Below are 25,652 nucleotides of genomic sequence, written 5' to 3'. Positions count from 1 at the left end.
GGACAAGATACGTGGTAAAAAGCAGACTCCTCTGATGCTTTCAACAGTTGAAAAGCAGCAGGGATGATTATGAGCCTTTGCTAAAGCAATCTTATCTCACCCAGCTCTGGTTTTAACTGAAGCCCAAATTAACCAAAAAGGTCTTAAACTGAAGTAAATTCAAAATAGAAAGTAGAACTAGAACTTTGTGGTTGACCTCAAATGTTTAAAATTGTCAGAAGGCCAGATGCTAATTTGTTCTCACATTTTTTTTTTTTTTCGGTCTACACTGCATGGCCTATGGATCTTAGTTCCCTGACCAAGAACTGAATCCAGTCCCCAACAAGTGGGAGCGTGAAGTCTTGGCCACTGGACCACCAGGGAAGTCCCTGTCTTCAAACTCTTAAAAGGGAACAAAAACTGAAAAAAGTTCTATTAACTAGTCATTTCCTTCTACAAGGGATGAAGATTCACCCATGTATTTTTTTTCCCAGCTGTTGGTTCGACAATCCTTATGAGATATGGATCCTTTTAAATTCAGCAGTTGAGAAATACTTACGTGAATGGGAACTTGAAGTCGTTAGGCTTGATACAGCGCACATAGTGAGGGGTAGTGGCATTCAGGGTCTCCATAAGCAGGTGGAGGGAGTTTCGGAACTGCATGAAAAAGAGCAGAAAGGCACATTAAGGTCTGTCAAAGTCAAAGATGACATAAAACAACCTAAACTTTTCTTCTAATGGCACTAGTGGAGATGATTTAGCCACCTGTGAAACTGACCGGCCCCCAGTAGTGGAGCTGCTAGGGCTTTCGGTTCAAATTTCCTTAAACCCTACCATTCATATGCTTACTCTGCTCTGTGGGAAATTCTTAATTTCCCCTCTCCTTCAGACCCTTTAAAATAGACTTTATTTTCTTAGAGTAGTTTAAGGTTTACCACAAAGTCAGACGGAAGACATAGTAAATTCCCACATACCCTCTGCCCTGGCACAGGCATAGCCTCCCCATTATCAACCTTCCCCATCACAGTGGTACATTTGTTACAGCTGATGAACCTATTTGGACACAGCATCATTATTATTATATTAGGGTTCACTCTTCCACACACACTCCCCCCCCCCACTTTTAATATAGATTTCTGTGGCTTTCTGTTGTACACTCAAAACTTTGACTAAAAACACAACCTTGCTTTAAGGATATTAAGGTCATTTAATCATGTACAGTGGGAATTCTGCTGTACAATACTGAAAAAAGTAGCACATGACTTCAAAAAAGTACAGGAAATGAGGGGGAGAATTTGAGAGTGTACAGCCAGGCTGGGGTTACCGTTAGAGACGTGGCATGAGGCTGAGGGCTGTGGGCCCGTGTCAGGCCCTGCTTCTTGTCTACTCAGGAAAACAAACTGACTAGCACGCAGTCTCCTGCCCAAGGCCCAAACCCTTGTTCGGGCACAAAGCTTGTCTGCCATGTTTCCCGTGCCTCCCCCCCACCTACCCCTGGGTGCACAAGATATCAGAGATGAGGGGACAGGGTTCCTGGGCTGCAGGAGTTGTACAACTCCAGAGAGGAAACAGCCAGAGACCAAGACAAAGGCAGCAGTGGTTTGTGAGGGTAAATGTGCACTAGAAGAATTAAAATGTAGAAAAAATGATTTTGGGCAAAGCTTCTACAGTCGTGGGTCTATGATATGAGCGGAGAAGTATGGAAGTATGAATGGACAGAGTTCCACATTCTCACAGGAAGCGCTCCAGCCTCTTGTCACCTGAGGACCCCACCTGGGAGGCTGACAAAGGAAGACCTGAGGCTCCCGTGGAGTCACAAGGGAAGCAGCACCGCAGCAAGGCTTCCGGAACTCACCTGGTGCCCCACTGTTTTCTTGTGCTCTTTGGCCGTCTGGCCTGGTCTGCCTTTGGTGGGCTTTGAAGGCATGCGGGTGAGAGGCACGCGCCCTGAAGAGGTGGCTGAGGTTGGGCTGATGGCCTTCTCATCGTCTTGAAATAATTCTGGTAGCATCTTAAACTGAGTCAGAAATAGTCAAAGGAAATCACACTCTGAACCCAAACTCAAATGGAAATCTTTACAGAAACATTAGGATGATTTGCAATCCATAGTGATTCCCTTCCTTAAGTAACTTCATTCAGAGTCACATTCCAGAAATAATCAATATCTGTAGTAGGAGCCAAAAATATGAGCAGAAGGTGACATAAGTGCAATAATGCAATAGGTGGAAAATGCAATAATTCTACAAACTTTTCTGGGGAAAATGAAATCAAAACTGCTTTGCTGAGATCTGAAATCTTAATCCATGGGAAATGCCCATCGATTTTAAATTTTAAACATTTTACTGGTTTTAAATGACAATTATTTTATGAACAAAAGACTAACTGAAAGTCCTATCTCATCACCTCAGTTCCACAAAATGTTCCATCATCGTGCTTCATTTATCTACACAAGAATTCAAATGGTTAGCATCAGCTAAAAAACATTACAATCAGGAAGGGTGTCAAGAACTAGTTCTACAATATAAGGTTTTAAAAAATCATGAGTTAATAGTAATTTTTATAAAGAAGTTTGATTATAGGAAAAAGAGTAAAGCTTTGCATTTGTTTTCAAAGGATTTATAACTTAACTGCATAATTCCTGCAATCAATTTTGTGTTCTATCAGGATAATGAAATGAAAGACTATTGAAAGATCTGATAATTAATAAATGAATGGATAGTATAAGTTAAAGTGGTTGGGAAAAAAATTTACGGAACAAAAGAGACTTCAAACTAATAAACAGGAGCGTTTTGATATATGTACATATCTTTATAATAGTGATGCATTCCACAGAAATAAAATAAATCCTTCTTATAAGTCAAAGTATAATTGCAACAACCAATTATTTATCTAATAATCTCAGAGTATCTCCAGAAGAAATAATTTTCTTAAGAGAATTTTTTCATTACACAACAAAATCAGTTAATTTTGTTAGCTACAATGTGTATATTAACTATAAGGATACTTTAGGATATAATTCACGATGTATATAACAAATTGTTATACATGACATACCAGTAATGGCAGTTTGCTACACAAATGAATGTATCCTTTGATTTACAGATTTCATATAGCTTGGGCTGTTTGCTACACAAATGAATGTATCCTTTGATTTACAAAGTTCATATAGCTTGGTTGGCTACAAAGTAGGGGAGGGGGGAATGTTTTACCATTATATTGTATTACAAAGGGGAAAAATAAGAGTTCCTAATAGATTTGACCTGAAAACTCAGCACAGAGTTAAGATGTTAAGTTACTTGATAATAGGCCAAGTACTCTGGAATCTATCTATACTGTTCTATCATTTACAAGTTGGTAGCTCTACATTAGCACTGCCTACCTAAATTTGTTTTTGTCTCTTCTGTGTACAATGGTTAATAGAGCTGGTTTGAAATATCATATTCACCACTGGTGCTACAATTTAACTAAATCTCTACAATGTCTACCAGAAAATTGCTCAATGTTGAGAGTTCAGAATATACACACACACATGTATATGCATAAGTTTTGTGTCCTCTTTATACAAATTATGAATTTAAAATTCTCTACATTGAGTTTCCATTTCTAAAAAGTGCGTTTTACACTGTCATATTAGAAACTACTCTAAGATTTCTTCTTTAGGCAGTGTTCCTGCCTCCTCATGGCCATTTTTCCAGACTTCTTTTCTGGTTCTTCCTCAGGCCAGTCTCCAGAAGTTGAAAGCCTTATTCTCTACTATTTTTACCTATTTGTTCTCCCTAAGCAATCTTATCCAGTGCTATTGCTTTAAGTGCCATCTTGCTCTAAAGACTATGAATTTATATGACCTACTCTGACTTTCCTTCTGACCTGTTGACTTACATTTCCAACTTCCTATATGATATGTCCACTTGACTACTTAATTGCCATCTTGGGCAAAACATGTCCAAGACAGAACTTTTATTTTAATTGAAGCATAGCTGATCTACAATGTCATGCTAATTTCTACTAAAAGCAAAGTGACTCTGATACATAGATATATGTTGTTCTTTTTCATATTCTCTCCCATTATGGGTTGTCATAGGATATTGAATATAGTTCCCTGTGCTGCAACAGTAGGACCTTGTTGCTAATCCACTTTATATATAATAGTTTATATCTGCTAATTCCAACCTCCCACCCCACCCCTCCCCAACCCATTGCCTCTGGGCAACCGCAAGTCTGTTCTCCATCTCCATGAGTCCAAGACAGAGCTCTTTTGATTCTTTCTCTCAAAGCTTGATCTTTTATGTCTTCACCTCAGTAAGTGGCACCATTATTTATCCAGCATTGAGGCCCAAAACACAGAAATAATCTTCAATTTCTCCCCTTTTCTCACTCTCCATACTCAAACCATCAACAAGACCTGTCAACTCTCCTCACAAATAAATGATAAGCCATTTCCACTGCTATAACTTCAGTATCTTAATCCACTGTCACTCCCCTGGATTACTAATCCCCATTTCTAGCCTCCCCCATATCTCCACACAATAGCATATCATCCCCCATATGAAAACTGTCCAAACCATCCAAAACAACAGGAATAAAATCCATACTCTTAACCATTGTTGTTGTTGTTCAGTTGCTAAGTTGCATACAACTCTTTGCAATCCTATGAACTGTAGCACATTCCAGGCTCCGTGTGGTTCTCCAGGCAAGCATATTGGAGTGGGTTGCCATTTCCTTCTCCAACTCTTTACCATACTTCCCTCCAAAAAATGGCTTCTCTCTACCCATTCTACACATTCTACCATCACCTACCATCACCTACTCACTCCAGCCACACTGGCCTTCCTCATGGATCTCAAACCAACCAGCTTATACAGTCTCAGCACTCCTCATCCTATTGACTGAGGATTCCAACTTTATTTGAAGAAAGAAAGGCAGAGAAACAGTCAGATATATAAGTAGGTAGATATGTCTGGACATTCCATCTTGTTTCTTTGATCTGTCTATACTTAAGAAAGGAATCTGAATAAGACTGAACTTATATGTCTATGAAATAGTATTAAAAAAGACAGAAGCATCCAAGTAACTGCTTCATGAAGATGTGGGAAATCATCTCAGTAACAACACCATTATTCATTATACTTTTTATACATGAAGTACTGCTCTGAGAGCTTAATACAACCTATTTAATCTTCATAACAACACTTGAAAGAAGATCCTATCATGAGTCTATTTTACAGATGAGAGGTTTGCAGCATAAGCTCAGTAGATGAACTGTGCTTCCCCATATCAATTAGCAACACTGAGAGCAGAGGTTACAATTCTTTTTCATGGCATTTGGTAGAACTGCAATTTAATAGTATTTAGTCAAGTCCCAATTTATGTGTTTCTTGATACTTGATGTGGCAATAGAAGATATTTTTATGATGGGAAAATATAAATTAAGACACCTTCTGTTAAGTTTTTAAATACCTTAATTCTTTTTTAGGTTGACAATTTTGGTCAGAAGCTGCAAAACTACAGGAAAAAAACAAGACAAAACAGATACACACACAAACAGAACCCCACACTGTATCACCACAAAAATAAAGCACATAACACAAATATTGATCTTCTAAAGTTAGTACTTCCAAGAGTACAAATCAACAGCAGGTTACACTTACTTCCCATCAGATACAGAAAAATTAAAATATAAAGTTCATACTCTTGGGTTGGGTTTTTTCTGCTGACTGGGAGCAGTGGATGTACATCTCACACCACCTCTGTCCCAACTGCAACAGTGCTATAGAGACTGGCTGTCCTGCGCTAAGTCGCTTCAGTCATGTCCAACTCTTTGCAACCCTATGGCCCACCAGGTTTCTCTAACCAGGAGTTCTCTAGGCAAGAATACTGAGAAGATGCCCTTCTCCAGGGGATCTTCCCAACCCAGGGATCGAACTCATGTCTCTTATGTCTCCTGCACTGGCAGGCGGGTTCTTTACCACTAGTGCCACCTGGGAAGCCCCATAGAGACTGGAAGTCACCCCAAATGATTCCTCAGAATGCACAGCTACTTTCTGGAAATGAAGGATTCACTAGCCAATCAGAAAAGTTCAGAATAAAGTCACAAAAGATTATGGGTGCCTGGGGAATAAGAATTGATGAATGCTCAGTGTAAGCTAAATTTAAAATTTAGAGTAGTACCATTAGAATTTAATGGTTTTTCACTTTGCCAACAAAGATCTGTACAGTCAAAGCTATGGTTTTTCCTGTAGTCATGTATGGATATGAGAGTTGGACCATAAAGAAGGCTGAGCACCAAAGAATTGATGCTTTCGAACCATGGAGCTGGAGAAGACTATTGAGAGTCTCTTGGACTCCGAGGAGATCAAACCAGTCAATCCTAAAGAAATTAACCCTGAATATTCATTGGAATAACTCATACTAAAGCTAAAGCTCTGATACTTTGACTACCTGATGCAAACAGCCAACTTGTTGGAAAAGACTCTGATGCTGGAAAAGATTGAGGGCAGGAAGAAAAGGGGGTAACAGAGGATGAGACAGTTGGATGTCATCATCAACTCAACAGACATGAGTTTGAGCAAACTCCAGGACATAGTGAAGGCCAGGAAGGCCTGGCGTGCTGCAGGCCATGGGGTCATAAAGAGTTGGACCTGACTGTTTTTGAACAACAACAAAAAGTAAATAACATCAGTAATTGGCACTGTGAGAGAATTTTCTCTTACACATCATTCTTATGAGTTATAAAGCATTAATATTCAGGGCTTACAAGGATAAGTGAAAAATTGACTTTTGCTACAGATACTTAAGACAATAGACTCATTATTTTCTGAGAGTTAAAACTGGAATTTGGTCGTTATATGATCTTTCTATTATCAAAATAATTGAAAGTAAAAGTTTTTATTCCAAAAACATTTTATTCAAAATGTTCATATAACATTCCATTGAAGTTAAAAAGAACTTTCTTAGAAAAAAAACAGAAAAATAGAAAGTGCTGGTCAGAAATCCCTAAGAATTCACATGAATATTTTAAATCTTTCACTGAATACTTGAATATCTACTTTGTTAAACTAAGTAACCAAGTAACTAACTTCCTGGTTTGATCCCTGTAGGATGAACCTGAGCTGTGCTTCCCTCCCAATGCTTTCCCGATGAGAGTCAGAGGGTGTAGGTTGGGATCGACCTCATAATCAACCCCAGATATACATCACAGTTCATTACAATCTGGAATATTCTTTTCCTACTAGAATCCAGTGTTTCTGGTATCTAAGCCTCAGAAGAATAATTCAAAGTGCTTCAGACCACATCTGAAATTGCACTCAGTCAGTGATCCAGAGGTCAGTTTTTACCTTGATGGAATGCTTAAGGCCATGTTTCTGGTGCATCCCTTCAAAATGACATAGAAAAAACAAAAACCATCAATTTTCTCTCATGGTGTCTCACAAAGGCACAGGAGAGCCTGGAACTGCTGTGAGGCAATAATTTCACATAAAATACTACTGCATCATGGTTAAAAATGCAGACTCTCAGCTCAACAGCCTGAATTTTAATTTGGCTTGGAAACTGACTAGCTACAAAGTTTCTGTGCCTCAGTTCCTACCTCTGTAAAATGGAAGCAGTGATAATATCACCTCATCATAGGATTAGATGAATTAATGTTTGTAAGATATTTAAAATACGACATGACACATCTATTTGATAAATCAATAGTAGGGCTGATTTTTGTTAGAAAAATTATTATTATTGTTAAAAAGCTAATGCTTAAGTCACGAACATTTTAATGAATATATCCTGATTGGAGAAAGCCTATACAAAGTTACCTTGCTTGATTTAAGAACTTTAATTTGTTCTTCAAAAACGGTGTCTTTATTCTTTTCCAGAAAGCCTTCACACTGGTATTCCACCTGAAAACACATTGGAAAATCTCCTTAGCTAATAAAAGCTTTGAATAGATACAATTTATCATCAACAACAAAAATAAGTATTAGGCCCAGGCTATATGATGGGCTCTCAGTGAAGTGTTATTAGTTTTATTCTAAGAAACTAGCATCATTCTTGGTAAGAAGCATGTTAACTCTAGAGTAAAACTCTCAAATACTGCTTTTCCTAGAGAGCAGTGGCAGTGCTGATTAACCGTGATGTAAAAGATGATCCCAATTCATGCGTAAGCAGACTCATAAGAAGTTGTTCTCTTCTCTCAAGCAAGCCAAAGAGAGCTCCCCCAAGGCCAATCATTGTATCTCCTCCCAACCTGGTTCACCTTTCTGCAGGGGAAAGTCTCCTTTAGGGAAGAGGAGACTGAAGTGAGAGAGAGGGTCAGAAGGACCCTCTTCTGATAGCTCTTCGGCAGAAATAGCTATCTGGCAGAAAGTTGAAGTGATGATCATGGACAGAGGTGGAGGCTGGGTAAATACTGTATAAGTTGGTAAGTAGGCCTACATGAGACTGGATGCTCCCCGTTTCTAAAAGACTTCAGCTATCTACCACCACTCAAGGGTCCCCAGTCTGTACTACAAAGCCCTTAGATGGCCCTGAAGCCATCTAAAGATCTCCAGCTACACGAAGGACAGACTCTGAAAACCGTCAATTCCTGACAGGGACCATGGGAAACTTACCAGAAGCCTACCCCCACAACCTCCTTGAAATATAAACTAGTGTCACAGCTCCAGATTTTCTGAGTAGACTCTAGAACCTGAGAAGCAGCAGGTCTGCATGCCTTATTAGCAGGGACCCACTGAATCAATCTCAGAGGGCCACACTCGTCCACAATTTCTTTTCTGAAACCTCTGGGGTCACTATGCTTTAGAACCCAGAATCTTTAAGTAGACCTGAAGCAGCAATCTGTAATCAAACATATTAATATTTCTATACTGAAATATATAAATATTCACCTAACTGGGGTAAATAAAGACTATAAATAACCTCATGTTACTTCAGGTCAAAGATCAGGTTTAGCCACTAAATGGATTATGAAAATACTTGTGTATTTCAGAGTTTCTTAGATTTCAGAATTATATATACAGGACTGTAAACACTCACTTATTTCATAATATAATTCCATTTAGGTTAAACCAATAAGCCAACAATTAAGCTTGCTTCTGCTGCTGCTGCTAAGTTGCTTCAGTCATGTCCGACTCTGTGCGACCCCATAGACAGCAGCCAACCAGGCTACCCCGTCCCTGGGATTCTCCAGGCAAGAATACTGGAGTGGGTTGCCATTTCCTCCTCCAATGCATGAAAGTGAAAAGTGAAAGTGAAGTTGCTCAGACGTGTCCAACTCTTTGCAACCCCATGGACTGCAGCCTACCAGGCTCCTCCGTCCATGGGATTTTCCAAGCAAGAGTACTGGAGTGGGGTGCCATTGCCTTCTTCAACAATTAAGCTTACTTTTCCAAAAAAGAGCTAAAGAATGAAAGCTCAGCAAAGAAAAAACTGCTATCTATTGACTATTGATTTTTTTCCTCTTTGAACTTAAGTATTCAAATAGAAAAGAGATAATAAAGCTTCCTTACTTTGTCAGCAAAATGCTGGATGATGAAAGCTTTGTTTGATAGGCGGGGCTTCTCAAATAGTGCACATTTGTTCAAATGTGTGTTGTACAATTTTTGGGCCCAAGTGTCATCTGTACCTTTAGGCATCTACATTCAGGGGAAAAAAAGAGTAAGAAAACAAGGTGAATATTATTATGAGATTCTTCTGATGCATCACCCAAGAGACCGTGTTTTGGCTTTGCCTAACAACTTTACCATCCAATTCAGGAACTCATTCCTTTCACATTTCTCTCTCAGAGGTCCCAAATCAATGATTGGGGGGGGGGGGGTGTGTGTGTGTGTGTGTATGTGTGTTTTCCTCTGTCCATGTAATTTTTCAGGCAAGAATACTAAAGTGGGTTGCCATTTCCTACTCCAGGGGGTCTTTCTGACCCAGGGATCAAACTTAAGATTCTTGGGTCTCTTGCATTGGCAGGCAGATTCTTTACCACTAGCGCCACCTGGGAACGAAAAGCAACGACTGAGACCTGCCCATGGGTGACTCAGCCCAAGCTTTGAGTAACTCAATCTGCCTGGACCAAGGGTCATCAAATAAATACTCAATATATTTTTAAAGCAATGAAAGCCTCACAAATGAAAGATGAAACACCATGGTTATCATATATTTTAAACAATTTGTTAAATGAAGATAACATTTGCACATAGTAGATTATTTATATAATTCAGAAAGCTGTAAAACAGAATAGTCTCCTTTCGCCATTTCCACCAACTGCTTTATCTGTCTTTAAAGGCATGGATACAAATAGTATCATTCTATAAACTTCTTACATTTGTAAAAATTTTTATTTCTTTAAATTATGAAAGTATGATAACACATTTACAGGAGATTTGAAAAATATAGAACAAGGTTACATATAGTTCCACTATATATTACAAGTATTTTTTTAAGTAGATAAATTAAGATTTTAGTTGGAGTTTCAATATCAAAAATTAATTGAATATACAGAGAAGTAGAAGGATCTACTAGATCTGAAAAGCACTGTGAACCAATTCAACATAATTAAGATTTATACAATTTTTATACAACAGTAGGATACAAATTCTATTCAAGTTCCCATAGACTGTAAACAAGGAGACACTGGGACATATCCAGGGATATAAAACAAGCTACAAAAATGTCAAGGCCTAAAGGTATTGAAAATATACAGTGTCTGTTATCTTATCACTGTGGAATTATGTTAGGAATCAGTATCAAAAGATATTTAAAAATAACCCACATATTTTCATGTGCAATGGGACATTTACCAAGAGGGATCTTCAACTTAGCCATCCTTGTATTTTTTTTTCCTCTTAATAATAGCATTCTTGTATTTATGACTACTAGGCTGTTACTGATTTTTTGTTATTATGAAAACTGCCACAATGACTCCTTTTAAACAAAAACTTTGGATACTTTTATAAGTATATTCATAGGGTAAACTCTCAGCATTTCTACTTCTGGTTCTAAAGGTATGTGTATTTAAAATCTTGATAAATATTCCTCAAAAATATGTTGTACTAACTTTTGTCCTTCATCAAGAGTATATATGCAATAAATACTAATTTGGTATTATAAAATTTAAACTCACTTGATAGGTAAAAAGCAGTGTCCTATTTTTGTTTTGATTTATGTTTTATTTAATTTCAAGTGAAACTGAGCACCTTTACATGTATTTTTGTTTATTAATGTATAGTTGATGTACAGTATTATATTAGTTGCAGTAAAACATAGTGATTCAATATTTTTATAGGTTATACTCCATGTGAAGTTTACTATAAAACTCTGACTATATTCCTTGTGCTGTATATTACATCCTTGTATCTTGTTTATTTTATACCTAGTAGTTTGTTCCTCTTAATCCTGCCTTCACCTATCTTGCCCTTGCCACCAACTATCTCTACAATGGTAACCACTAGTTTGTTCTGTAATATCCAGGAGGCGCTTTTTGTTTTGTTACATTCATTTGTCCGTTTTATTTTTTTAGATTTTATATATAAGTGAAAACATACAATATTTGTCTTTGCATTCTTAATGTTGTAGGAAATTTGGATGCTTAGGAGTATCAGCCTACATGAACTTGTAACTTATGGCATATAAACTAAAGAACAACTAAGGGAAAGGATAGGTTGTTTGTCTAGGATCACTCATCAGGGAAGCCAGAGATCCAGTATTTTTCCCACATGCTACATCTTCAAATATTAAAACTAAAACTCCTTACCCACCATATATATAAGTAATAAAGAACAACTAGTCAAGTTTAAAATTATAGACATTTAGAACTATTATTCAAAATACCTTTTGTACAATTTCTTACATTTCCTGAACTATATCATACCATTGAACAAAAGTACCAAATATAAGCATATCAATAACAAAAGTGGCTAAAATTGGTAGCAGCTGTATCTAATGCCAGTTTTTCACATAACTTAGAATCAGCTGAAAAGGGAAGGGAGATTTTCCTAGTTCCAACTATATTTTGAACCCTTTGGAGCTAGTGACCCTTCAGAATGCAAGTTAGGGTAACCCCCACTTGTTGCCACTGTGGCACTTCATGATATACTAGTGAATCTCTACTAAAACCTATTTACCATTTTACCTCAATGCAAAATTTTGATATATTAAATAAATCAGAAAATCATACTTACCTTGCATTCCTCATCCAGCAAATCTAGAATGCCCAGTTTAGATTCTATAAGATTAATGCAAGGCTGATTATCATAAAAATCTATGAGTGTCCATGGAATTTGTTCTTTCATATATTCTTCTTGTTCTAATTTGAAGACATGCTGAAATGAAAAAGAAAAAACTGGCATTACTACATTACTGTCACAAATGTGAGTCAATAAACATGTATAAAACAAAATTTGAGACAGCCAATGGCTTCTAGCAGCAATCTTGGAGAAACATGAAACAGGCAGAGAACAATATAAGAAAGCAAACGGAAACCACACATGGCAAAACCTCAGCTACATAGGATTTTTGGCAAACAAGAAAATCTAGGTATGTGAGTATTTAAATAGCTGATAAATGTGGCAGCTTTTGATTTTTTGATATGTATATATCCAAAACCACACTATGTACTTTTTGGCCCCTTAAATTATTGCTCAGTGTTGCTAACCACATGGGCACAGAAATGCCTTAGCTGGCCTTGAACAACCTGCAGAGAGGATGCCCTCCAGACTACTGAAACATTCTGGGTGATGCTTACAGCATGACAAAGTAATTCTTTTAAGGGACCATGGTGTTGAAGTTCATGTGCCTCAGAATTAGACAACAGTTGGTCTTTTGTGTCTGCCTTGATTATCCTCCACAGTCAGGGAATCTATGGCTCACTTTTCTGGCTTCTACATCCAATTCTGCCAGCAGCTGCAACCACTACAAATACATTATTATTCCTGCTAAATGCTTCAGCCACTGCTCTCATCTCCATTCACTCACTTAAGCACAAATATGTATTGACTGTCTACCATGTCCCAGACACTACACACCATTAGCAAAATAGACACAGACTCAGCCCTAATAGACTTTGAAGACTAGTGGGAGAAACAGACAGAAATCAAACAATCACAAGAAACAGAATTACAAACTGGAATAATGTTCCAGAGAAAAATAATGGCCAGCTATGAGCTCAGGAGTCCCTAACTAATTTGGAACAGGGTAGCAAGGGAAATCTTCCTTGAGGAAGGGCTGTGTGACCTGAGGTGTGCAGTGAAAGGTAATTAGGTTGGTCTAGGAAGGAAGGGCAATAGAAGCACTGCATGCATCAAGCTGCCCAGCCAATGGAGCCAAACCAAAAATTCTAGTTTCTATAGGTGCTAATGACCTATACTCATTTCTTCCTGCAGGGTTCTGCTTTCCTTTCTTGTCTCCTTTGTCACACTGGTTCTCTCACATGTCCTGCAACGTTTCTGGGAAGATTATCCCTCTGTGGTTATTACCAGACAACACATACTTCCTAGAACCCAAACCCTCATGAAACTTAAGGGTTACCAAGATTTCTGATACTTTATTCTCCTCATACATCTGGAACTTTCCCACTTTATTCTACACTTATTATAATGCTGTTCTTGGCTCATTTGCAGCATTCATAGTCTAACCAGGTGTGAAACTTTAGTAAAAAAAAAAAAACTCAAATTTGTCATACATATGAATATTTATGTAATGCTAATTAGAAAGCAAATTTCTTCTGTTCTTTTGATTAATTAGAAGGCAAATGGGGCACCATGTGTCAGCAAGATGCCCTGGCTGATGGTACCAATAATTCCCCACAAATGAGTCCTATCTTTCTTTAATCCATTAGTCTATATGCAGTGTGGTCTTCACATTGACAATAAAAACACTGTTCCAAACTTTAGAGCCTGTTTCTCATACAAATCTCTATGTTTAGTTTGCCAAAATCCATGAGACCTCAAAAATTTTCCATTCTTAATTGCAAAATTAAGGGCATGAGGTTCAATATGGCAAGAGATGCTTACTCGATAAGGTAATGACTCCAAGCACTAACCTGCCAGTCAGCATGTTTCTCCTGCCCACTGCCCACCCCACAGCCCCTGCTGAGGGAGCAGTCTGAGCACCAAGTTCTTTACTTTAAGACCCCATGCCCCAGGCCACAGCTAGTTAAGGGCCAGAGAGCTCTGATGAACAAATGAACCGGGTTAATCACATTCTCTTTTCTCAGATATAAGAACTGGGAAACAGACAATTAACAGTGAAAGCTGATGCTGCAAGAAGTCAAGATGAATGGGAGTTAAGCAAGTTAAGAAGATAGAAGCACCTCAACCACTGCTTGTAAGTGTGAGGTAAGTGAGGAAGCAAAAACCTAGACAAAATATATACCATCTGAAGGAAAATATATGCCATCTGATAATAAGAGGGAGGGAGGAGAGAAGGAAGAGAAATGAGAGAGGGAAGCCTCTCTCTCTTGTGCAGAGAGAGGCTACGCTGCAGTGTGTGTGTGTGTGTGTGTGTGTGTGTGTGTATGAGGAAAGAGAGAGAGAGAGAGAGACAGAAGAAACAGATGGATAGAGACAGAAAGAGGGAAAGGGAAGCAAGAAAGTCAGAAACACACATGCAGAGACATGAGGTCCTTGAGAAATAAACAAATTAGCCAGTCCCTGACAAGACTGGCTTAGATCCTTAATTCTTCCCGTGACCTGGTGCCAAAGATAATGGGAAATAGCAGAAGGCTCTGCTGTTGATTAAAGTACTGAGAAACTCAGGAAAATCTTGAGAAAAAATAATATCCCACTTAGTGTCTGACGGGTTTTTATTAATGTTCCTTATGCAGAGACACAAAATATTCCAGTCACATTCTCACGGAAACAGCTTAAAATTTTAAGATCACTTCTACATTATTTCACTGTACTAAGTAGCTTAATTTGTTAAAAAGAGGGTCCAAATTTTTATCAAAGTATAATAATTTATGCAATATTTTACAAAGATCAAATAATCTAAAGGTTTTACGATGACAAGCAACAATCCCTTGTTCTATCCTGATCCAATCCCACTCATTCCTTGGAAACAACCATTTTTAACTTCCTCAACTATTTCTCCTGATAATTATCTCTAAACAATATGCTTTGTTGTTGTTGCTATTGTTTAACCCCTAAGCTGTGTAGGAATCTTTTGTGAACCCATGGAATGTAGCCTGCCAGGTTCCCCTGTCCACAGAATTTCCCAAGCAAGAATACTGGAGAGGGTTGCCATTTCCTTCTCCAGGGTATCTTCCTGACCCAAGGATTGAACTTGTGTCTCCGTATTGCAGGCATGTTGTTTACTGCTGAGCCACCGGGGAAGCCCTAACAACATGGTTGTTGTTGTGTGCTCAATTGCTTCAGTCATGTCTGACTCTTTGCAACTCCGTGGACTGTAGACTGCCAGGCTACTCTGTCCATGGGATTTTTCCTGCAAGAGTACTGGAGTGGGTTGCCATGCCCTCCCACAAGGGATCTTCTTGACCCAGGGATCAAACCCACATCACCTGTGTCTCCTGCATTGGCAGGTGGGTTCTCTACCAGCTGAGCCACCAGGGGAAGATGTATATGCTTATCAGCTATTATTTTATTTATTCATTTAACACTATCTATTGATTTCCTGATGTGGCAGATGAGGCCAAATTCATATATATCACTCTCTACTGTTCCTCCTCTATCCTTCTGATATTACAATTGTTAGATCTTTTGGTTTTTATTATTTTTGTAACTTAAAATAATATCTTTAAATTTCCATTTTTCATTCATCAATTGTAGGGTATACCACTCAACCTCTCTCTTTGTATGATGAGGATAATAGGGCTCTTACTCATCCTTCAGTTCTATTCTTTTTCATATTCTAATTCCTATAGGTGATTCATTTTAAACATCCTATTTTATCAATAATAACCACCCCTAATCTTGCACTTAAAAGTTGTACTTAGCACGTGGTGAGCACTTTACATATCCCAACTCTTTAATCCATATAACTACATGCAATAGGTACTGTTACCATCCCCATTAAACAGATGAGGTGACTAAGGCCCAGCAAGGTCCATTAACTTGCCCAGGATCCCCTGGAAAATCAATGCAGAGTTGGATTCCAATCTTTTTAATTTTTTTTTTCCTTAGTCAATTTAAATATATTTCCTGCTTGATTTCTCTGTGCTTTTTTTTTTCCCCCCTCAGCTAATGTGCTTTATAAATCCCTACATAGAGATGTAGAGGGTTTGCAGCATTTCTTTTTTTTTCTTTAACATGACTTTATCTTGTGGAATGTCTATTAACATCCTGAGAAATTTGACATTCTGAGGAACATGTTTTAAGTTGACTCTGAATCCACTTGAGCTTGGATTTGCCTGCTAGTGTTGGAGGGTCTCCTGTGGAGGCATGGGTCGGCAGTGGCTCGCCTTGGGGACAGGGCACTGGCAGCAGCAGTCCTGGAAGGTGACCCCCCAGAGGTCACCATCAACCCCACCATAGAGCCTGTAGCCCAACCATTTTTAAGTGCTTTCAAATCTCCCAACACCATGATAACATATTTCTATTACTACTTCACAAAAGCCACTCAAAATTCTTCCACTGCCATTGTCTCGGTGAATGTCTCAGACTGTTGAAGAGAGAATATATAAAACAGAATACATAAAAAAAATGTAGAAAAGAGAATGTGTCCTGACTTTTTTGCCCTGTTGTTGTTCAGTTGCTCAGTCATGTCTGATTCTTTGTGACCCCATGGACTACAGCATGCCAGGGTTCCCTGTCCTTCACTATCTCGTGGAGTTTGCTCAAACTCATGTCCATTGAGTTGATGATGCCATCCAATGGTCTTATCATCAGACTGTCCTGACATCTTGCTAATACAGCAAGTAAGAGTTAAGATAGTACTAACTCTGCATATAGTTAGCCTCAGGGACAACCAACTGAATGATATCCCTGGGGTCCAAGTTTCACATCCCCAAGTCACTATCTAACACACTTTCTGCTTCCTTCTCTCAATTTATTTGGACCAAATTTTTACTATTCTCAGACAGCAGATGACCTTGAATACAATCTGGACCATAAACATCTTTCCAAGGTTGCATCATTCATTAATCATAAGTTCCTCAGCAGTTTAACTGCTTTAAACTGTAGATAATAATTGAAATTCATAACTTCACTTCAGGAGCCAGTCTTTAAACACATATTAGGAATTCAAAAAATAACTTTTGGCAGAATATTATTTAAGCAAGAAAATTCTTACCATATTGAATTGTTGCTGTAGTTTTTCATTTGCATAATTTATGCAAAACTGTTCAAAACTATTTATCTCAAATGTTTCAAATCTGTAAAATCAAAAATAATATAAGAGGATAAAAAGGAAAAAATAGCTTTTAAAAAATATTCAAAATGTGCACATTAGAGAGAAATAGGAAATTCCCCAACATGGCAAAACTTTCTTTCCACATCAGTGAAGATAAGGCTTTCTAAGTTAGTAACACAAAATATGTACCCAGCAGATAGACATCAGCAAAGTGGCAGAGATTTTTTTTTTTTCAAGGCTGCAGCTTGTGAATCTATTCAATAGTATGAGTTTTTGAGGGGATATTCATCCCTGAGTAGGGAACAATCAGAATTACAATAAAGCTACTGCTCTTGTCAATTCACAGATTCACAATGTATACATAAATACAGAGGGGAGGGGAATAGAAATGTCATAGGCTTTTTTGAAAAGTGAACCAGATGATGAAAAATTAGGCATCAAAAAGCACACATGTATAGAAAGGGGTTCAACATTAAAGAAAGATACCCAGAGAAAGCAAACTAGCAAATGAAACTAGACTTTAAAAAATTCTCTTCTAATTTTCCCTTTAGCTCACCAGTAGGAGACATAATCAAATACCTACTTGGAGTTACTAGATAATGTCTAGAAAGAAATGCTCAGACCACTAAGCAAATACACTCACCCATAAATGTCCAGCACGCCGATAAAAGAATGCTGTTTGACAGCAGAATGGAGGGCCTGATTGACATGATCTACAATCCAGTTAAAGAGCTTGGCATAGATGTGCTTGGCCAGTGCATCGCGGGCATTCGTGGCCTGCAGCTTGGAGATGGGCTTGATGTACGTCTCTGTGGCAGTGGCCAGCTTCCGATGGCAGAGCCAGTGACACATCTCCTCAAAGTCCACACCCATGAGGTCACAGAAGATGCTGAGGGGCTCATGCTTGGGCTGCCAAAAGAAAATGGGTTATTTCCTAGGACCAGATCAATCAAGTAAGAATTTACTAAAAAATATTAACAAAGAGGTAACAATTAAACCTGACAATTTCTCTGCTACAACAAACACCAAGAGCATTTGAAGCTGATCAGTGATAATCACAATCATCCATCAAACCAGAAACTAGGCAGCATTTTGTAATCTCTTCTAGGACTCACTTCAAAAAATGACCTCTTCCTTTGTCTTTTTATAGTACTTATTTGCACCCGTCTTCAGGCACATTCATTTAGTCAGTCAGAAAAATGAGTCAGCTTGTCTACAAATATATTACATGCCAGCAGAAAAAAATAGACATGTACTGGCTTCCTTGGTGGCTCAGACAGTAAAAGGATTCATCTACAATGCAGGGGACCCAGGTTTGATTCCTGGGTCAAGAAGATCCCCTGGAGAAGGGACTGGCTACCCACTCCAGTATTCCTGCCTGGAGAATTCCATGGACTGAGGAGCCTGGTGGGCTACAGTCCATGGGGTCGCAGAGTCAGATATGACTGAACAACCAACACTTTCACTTTCACCCTGTCCTCCTAGAACTTATAGTCACTAGGGGAAATGAATATTAACTAAATGATTGCGCTCTAAAATTAAAATTACTACAAAAGAGGACACTATACTAAGATTCCATGTGTAAGGAATGTGCCCTATTCAGGGAGACAGGAGACGGTGGCCTTGAGAAATGGAGTTGAGGTCTGAAGAATAAGAGGTTAACTTGGTGAAAAGGTCTTCCAAGTAGAGGCGACATCTGGTATAAAAGTCCTGTGGTGGGAGGGAAACCAGAGATGTGAGGGATTGAAGCTATGTGAGGGAGAAAATGTAGGGGATGAAGCCAGAGGCTGTTTCATGGCTAGTCCTTCCTCTAAAAGCAATGAGGGTCAATGGCAGGGAGGTGTGAGGTGGAGGTACTAAAAGGTTATAAACAGACAACTTAATAGTTATTTGTGTGGCTTCTTAGACTAGTGTTTCTAATCTAAGGATCCCCTGCATCATCTATGGCAGGGATCCCCAACCTTTTTGGCACCAAGGACTGACTCTGGAGAAGACAATTTTTCCATGGATTGTGGAGTGAGGGAATGGTTTGGGGACGCTTCAGGAGCATTACATTTACTGTGCACTTTATTTCTGTTACTATCACATCAGCTCCACCTCAGATCATTAGACATTAGATCCTGGAGGTTGGGAATCCCTTACCTACAGGGATCCCTGTATCACCTACAATGTCTTCCATAGGTTTTGCATGAGTAGGCATGCAAAGTATTCATAAATTAAAAATACTTATTTAATTTAATTCATGTTAGTACATTTTATTTTTTAACATCTTCACTTACATGTTTCAATTGCATCTGATAACATTCCTGAGGAACAGGCAGGGTGAACACTGCTATCTCTAATTGACAAATTAGGATATAACATCCAAAAGACTAGCTTGGCAAAAATCACACCTCCAGTTTATGTCAGAATTGTTATTAAACCCTGGGTCTATTGACACTCTCCTCCCCTGACCCTTCCCACTGAAACAGTCCCTTCTTTCTTTCATGTTCCCTCTTCCCAAGTAATCACTTCAGACACAAATCAGCACCATTACCATCAACATGGATCAACTCCCTTCAATAAGCAGCTTATTTCATTCTTTATATATGAATTGTGTGACATCATTTAGAAGTAGATCAGCACTCTAAACATTTTATTTGAATGGTACTACCATTTTTGTTCCTTGGTCAATGTTGTTAACTGTTTGGTTCAAATTTTCTATAACTTAACTAATTTTTAGACTTCTTTACCTATCAATAATTGAGAGAAGTCAGTAATATCCCACTATGACAGATGTGTCTTTTTATTCTTGTGGCAATCTTTCGCTTTATATATTTTGAGACTACATCATTAAGTACACGCAAGTTTAGAACTGCTACATCTTCCTGGTGAATAAAAATCTCCATCAATACATAGTGACTCTATCTCTAGTACTGCTTTTGGCCTCAAAGTCTATATAGTCCAGTATCAATACAGCTCTACCAGGTTTTTTTCTAGCTAGTATGGTGTCTTTTCTCAACCTTTTACTTTCAAACTATCTGTACCTTTATTTTTCAGGAACGCTTCTTTCAAAAGTATATACCTGAATTCTGAAACTGGTCTGACAATCTATACTAACTGAAACATTGGTTCATTTGTAATTATTTCTATTAATACCTTTTTTGTGCCTTTACTTGTCCCTCCTTTTCTAAAAATTTCTCTCCCTTTCTTGCTATATTTGGATTATTTTTTTAGTTCATTTTCCTCTTTACTAGTTTGAAAGCTTCACTTTCTGTTTCTGTTTTTATGATAGAAGAATTGATACATTAGTTAACTTAATGTAATTAAATAACATGAACTCCACACACTCAATCCCAATCTATAAGCTTTGCTATCCAGTACTTTAGTTCTATCTTTTTGGGAGGAAGAAAGGGCTGGTGATTCACTTTAGTTTTTTAAACTTTTTATTTTAAACTAATTTCAGACTAACAGAAAAGTTACAAGAAAAGTATAAAGTATTCCCTTCACCCAGATTCCCTAAATATTAACATTTTACCAAGTTTGCTCTTTCTCTCTCACTCTTTCACATACATATACATACATATTATTTTTCAGACTCTTAAGAGCATGTTGAAAACATGATGCCCTTTTGGTACTAAATACTCTACTGTGTATTTTCCTAAAATTATCTTATATAACTATAGTACAATGAATAAAATCAGAAAATTAGCAGTGATACAACCTATTACCTAGTAAATTTTACTGATTGACCTAATAATGTCCTCTGAGGATAGGGTTGCTAGGGAGGCACATTTCTATGATCCAGGATCCAATCTAGGTTCATACATTGAATTTAGTTATCTTATTTCATTAACCTCTATTAATTTGAAGAGCTCTTCACTCTTTTATTTTGTCTTTTGAGAACTTGATACTTTAGAAGGGTAGTGTGCCCCTCAGTTTGGGTCTGTGTGATGTTGCCTCATGATCAGATTTGGCATGCCTTTTTGGTGGGAATACTAGAGAAGCGATGTGGTACCCTCCTCAGGATGCTGCATCAGAACTCATGTGATGCTGACTGGTTGCTTGGTTACAGGAATGTCTGTGAGGTTTCTCTACTACCTTTCCCTCTGTAACGAGTTTTCTGTAAAAAGTATTTTGTGGCCCAGTACACTATTTGTGTCTGACTCTATGCAACTCTATGGACTGTAGCCTGCTAGCTCCTCTGTCCATGGGATTCTCCAGGCAAGAATACTGGAGTGGGTTGCCATGCCCTCCTTCAGGGGATCTTCCCAACCCAGGAATTGAACCTGCATCTCTTACGTCTCATCTCCTGCACTGGCAGGTGGGTTCTTTACCACTAGTGCCACCTGGGAAGCTCAATTCATAATTATTATTCTTTTAATTAATCAAATTTTGCCATTTTTTATTGATTCACATTCCCTCTGGAATTTTAAATCTTGTATCCAGATCACTTTCCTCCTGCCTTAACCATGTCTTTTAATATTTCCTTTAGTGAGGGCCTATTGGTGACAAATTCTCACAAGTTTCTATTTGTCTGAAAACACATCTATCTTTTCCTCATTCTAAAAAGATATCTTTACTGGATATATGATTCTAAGTTAGTAATTATATACTCTAGAACACTGAAGATGGTCCATTGTTTTCTGACTCCTATTATTGCAGTTGGGAAGTGAGAAATCAGTTTAATTGCTACTTCTTCAACACTAGTATGTCTTATGTTTCTTTGTGTTTCAAGATTTTTCTCTCTGCCTATGGTAGCATTATGGTGAGCCTAGAGGTGGGTTTCTTATTTATTCTATCTGGGATCTTTTTGTCCTTTCCAAATCTGTGGTGTAGTGTCATTTTCATAGGTTCTGAAATTTGTTAGTAATTACCTCTTCAAACATTTTTGTCTGCCTCATTCTCTTCTTTCTTTCTCTTAGAAATTCTCATTAGATTAAAATTAGATTCTATTACTCCATTCTTCATCTCTTTTAATTATTGTTAAGGGCTCCATCTGTGGGTCCCATCTTGCATTTTGGATCATTTCTTCACGTCTGTCTTTCAGCTTATCGCTTCTCTACTCAGTTGTGTCAAATCTGCTATTAATTTCTTTCAGCATTCTTAGTAGGTTTGACTGCTATCTGTTGTTTTGCCTAGCTCTTTCTATTTTGTTTTATCATGAGATTTGAGATTTTTGACAATGAGTCAGTATTTCTTGTAACTCTTTTCATGGGACTCTGTTGAGGCCTGGATTGAAGGTGGATTTGCATTTGCTTCTGTCAGGCATCCAGGGCACTACCAATCCGGGATCAATTTAAGCTAAGTTTTGTGTATGTTTCTGTTGGGGACCATCCAGGAACTATGAAAACAAACTGGGAAATAAGTGTGAGGGGCAGCTCATTGCTCTAAATTTTTAGAGACCTATTTCTGCCCCCCCACCCCGCTTAGAGACTTGATTTTTCTTTGTACTCTTGGAGAAGGCGGTGAGCATGTGTCCCATTTAGGGCCTCAGCTTCAGGCAGAAGCTTGCCTTCCTGTTCCCCTGTTTATAGGAGTCTGAGGCTTTGCTTTTTGTCTTCCGCACCCCACTTGGCTATGAAAACCATAGCTCACTGGGCTCAGCAAACGCCTCCCAGGTGAGTCCGTGCTTCAGGGTTCCGCTCTGTTCCGAGTTCCTATTTTCACTCAGTTTATATATATACTAAAATATTTCTTATGTACTTATTAAAGTTCTTATGTATTTATTACAAATATTTTTAGATTATAATTTATCCAGCATGAAGCTTGATCAGAGCAACCAGTCCAAAATTGGTAAAAAAAAAAAAAACAAACAAAGTCTCTTTCATTTTAAAAATGAGGAAACTAAGGTTCAGAGAAGCTAAGTAACTCACCCCAAAACATAGAGTACATAAATAGTAAAGCTGGAATTGAACCCAGGTAGAGATGCTGAAACATGTATTTCAAAACTAAGTCTAATTTACCCAAATTTAAGTCACATGAATTAATCTACATGTAGATTTGCAAATATCAACTTGGGTGTCTGAAGAGTGAAACATAAATCTCAGAACTGTTTCCTATTATAATCCTCGAGAAAGCAAGATGGAAAAATAATTAATTATATTAAAACTGTCTCCATTTTAATAAAGCTAAAAAACACCTAATAAGTATCTACATGTATGTGTGAATGTGTGCACTGTGTGTGATCTTTGATGGTGGTGATCAGAAAATCATAATGCCCAGTGAGAACATTCTGAGACTACTAGGTTTTATTACAGTTTAAACAAATGAATTGGATTTTAATTCTCAGTGTGTAGTCATCTCTACATGGGGAAGAATATGTAAATCATAGTGAAGACACCATATCTCTCCAGTCATCTAATTTTTTTTCCCAGTAATCACTGCTAACAATTTCTTCAGTAACTTTTAAACCATATTCCACAGGACAAATAAACTTATCAATTCTGTTATGTGTGTCATGGGTCAAACAAGCTCTTCACTGCAGACTCACCAATCCAACTTTCACATCTAATATTTCCCACGTCTATTTATACAGCTCACACATATATCCAAGTTCTCTCCTCCCCCATCCCTTCCACACACACAAACAATCACTGTGAACCACGGATCTGAATCCACATTTCTTCACTGACAGCTCAAAATTCTACTCTAGACAGTGTATCCCTCCAATAATTATCTCTCTGATAATTATTAATGTTAGTTAATAGAGAGACTTCAAACACATTGGTTCCATAAAGCATCAATAAAACTAAAACACAAATCAACTGTCATCACAGGAAGCTTGCTCTGAACTCACAGGGATTGTGCAGCTGTCTGAATCTCGAGACATAAACACAACATTGCCTAAGTGAAGGATGCCAGCAAGTATTCGGAAAATTCCCATCTGATAAGATTCACTAATTCCTGAAATAACAGAGTAAATGAACAGTGATTAATTTCAGAATAGGCACTAAACAATTAAAGCAGATAATTTAACTTTTTAAGTTTAATTTTAGCACTTTAATACTGCCAGATGTTGTACACATTATAATGTGCCATAGCTAACAACACTTTCACCTTTGTTGACCTTAACACAGATGCACTTTAGCACTATGTTTAGAGCATGGGCTGTGCAGTGAGACGGACCTCAGCTGGAAGCCGGGCTCCACTCCTGACCTGCCATCTCACATGGGCAGACACCTTCACCCTTCTAGTTTCTGATTTGAGACACAGGGACATTAGAGACTATCTCAAAGGGAGTTTGTAAATATTAAAGGAGAAAATACACTTAGTAAAGTTAACACACTATGTGACACATGGTAAGTGCTAAACAAATTCATCACACGATTTAAGTATCTCACTAACACACTATTACCTTTTTCCATTTAGCTCTACTCTAAATGCAAGCTGTGGCTCAGCAAGTTTGTTTTAAGTCAAATTACTCAATCACTTCTTTTAACTATAGACCAAGAATAAGTCAAAGAGACCACACAACTAAAAATGTTCAGGCTGGTGCTATGCCACAGCCTGACAAGTGAGTACCTAAACAAAGAACTAGAGCAGGACCTGAAAGATCAGGCAGGATGAGAAAGCAGGTCAGCCCTTGGTGTTTTACCAGATGAGGCTTCACTTTTCAATAAGGTAAGATTTTTCCAGAATATTAGATATATATTATGTTCAAGTAAAAATAGTAAAATTATCTCCAAATATGCTATCATATACAGGTAATTCAGAGTTCATTGTACAAGGAATGTTTCTACCATCTCCTGTGTTATGATTTTTTCAAATTCGCAATTTTCTGTTTATAAACAGAGTTTGCACTGGAAGTAAAGCAGTGTTTCTCAAACTATAATATGCATATGGATCACCAATGGATCTGGTTAAAATGCAGATTCTAAGTTTAGTAAGTCTGAGATTCTAAATTTTTACAAGCTCCATAGTGGTGCTGGATCATACTCTGATTAGCAATGCTTTTAAATTAAATTAACTCATCTCAGGTTACTCCTCAAAATACCAATATATGGCTTTAGAGTTATTCGTATGCTGAAACATTTAAATAAATAATTCAGCACTAAAAGTTGTATACTACATTTCTAAAGGTCAATTTATTTATATGTAGATCCATTTTCTTTTTAATCTAGAAACAAAACAGTGACCTGAGCCATTTCAGAAACAAACAAACTACATGTAATACATTGTTTTGTCACCAAGCCAGCTCAATTACATTTCCAGGCCACAAAAACACACCCAAAATGAAAAAAAATATATATATACACCAAAAAATCCTATAAAAAACATGAGTTCTGTATAGAAACCCATTTCATTTAGCTCCATGTTTTAGATTTTGTAAAAATTTAAGTAAACAGCCCCATATCTTTCCCCTGAAGCCCTGAATGTATGTTTTAAATAGCTTTATTGAAGAATAA

General features: G+C 37.7%; 1 protein-coding gene across 1 annotated transcript in view; it reads right to left on the bottom strand.

Annotated features, from left to right (window-relative positions):
• Nucleotides 1-25,652, bottom strand: part of MYO5A (myosin VA) — a 201,616-nt gene that overhangs the window by 70,993 nt on the left and 104,971 nt on the right. The window contains exons 9-16 of the mRNA XM_065941894.1: nt 24,044-24,150; nt 17,909-18,174; nt 17,206-17,287; nt 12,141-12,281; nt 9,477-9,602; nt 7,785-7,868; nt 1,835-1,996; nt 539-636 (exon numbers count right to left, since the gene is read on the bottom strand). Coding sequence (XP_065797966.1) covers nt 539-636; nt 1,835-1,996; nt 7,785-7,868; nt 9,477-9,602; nt 12,141-12,281; nt 17,206-17,287; nt 17,909-18,174; nt 24,044-24,150 — 1,066 coding nt within the window. The remainder of the gene's footprint in view (nt 1-538; nt 637-1,834; nt 1,997-7,784; nt 7,869-9,476; nt 9,603-12,140; nt 12,282-17,205; nt 17,288-17,908; nt 18,175-24,043; nt 24,151-25,652) is intronic.

This window comes from Muntiacus reevesi, chromosome 7 (genome assembly GCF_963930625.1).
Source record: "Muntiacus reevesi chromosome 7, mMunRee1.1, whole genome shotgun sequence".
In the NCBI taxonomy this organism is placed as follows: domain Eukaryota; kingdom Metazoa; phylum Chordata; class Mammalia; order Artiodactyla; family Cervidae; genus Muntiacus; species Muntiacus reevesi.
The sequence above is the reverse complement of the archived record's forward strand: the minus strand, read 5'-3'. Positions and strand labels throughout refer to the sequence as shown.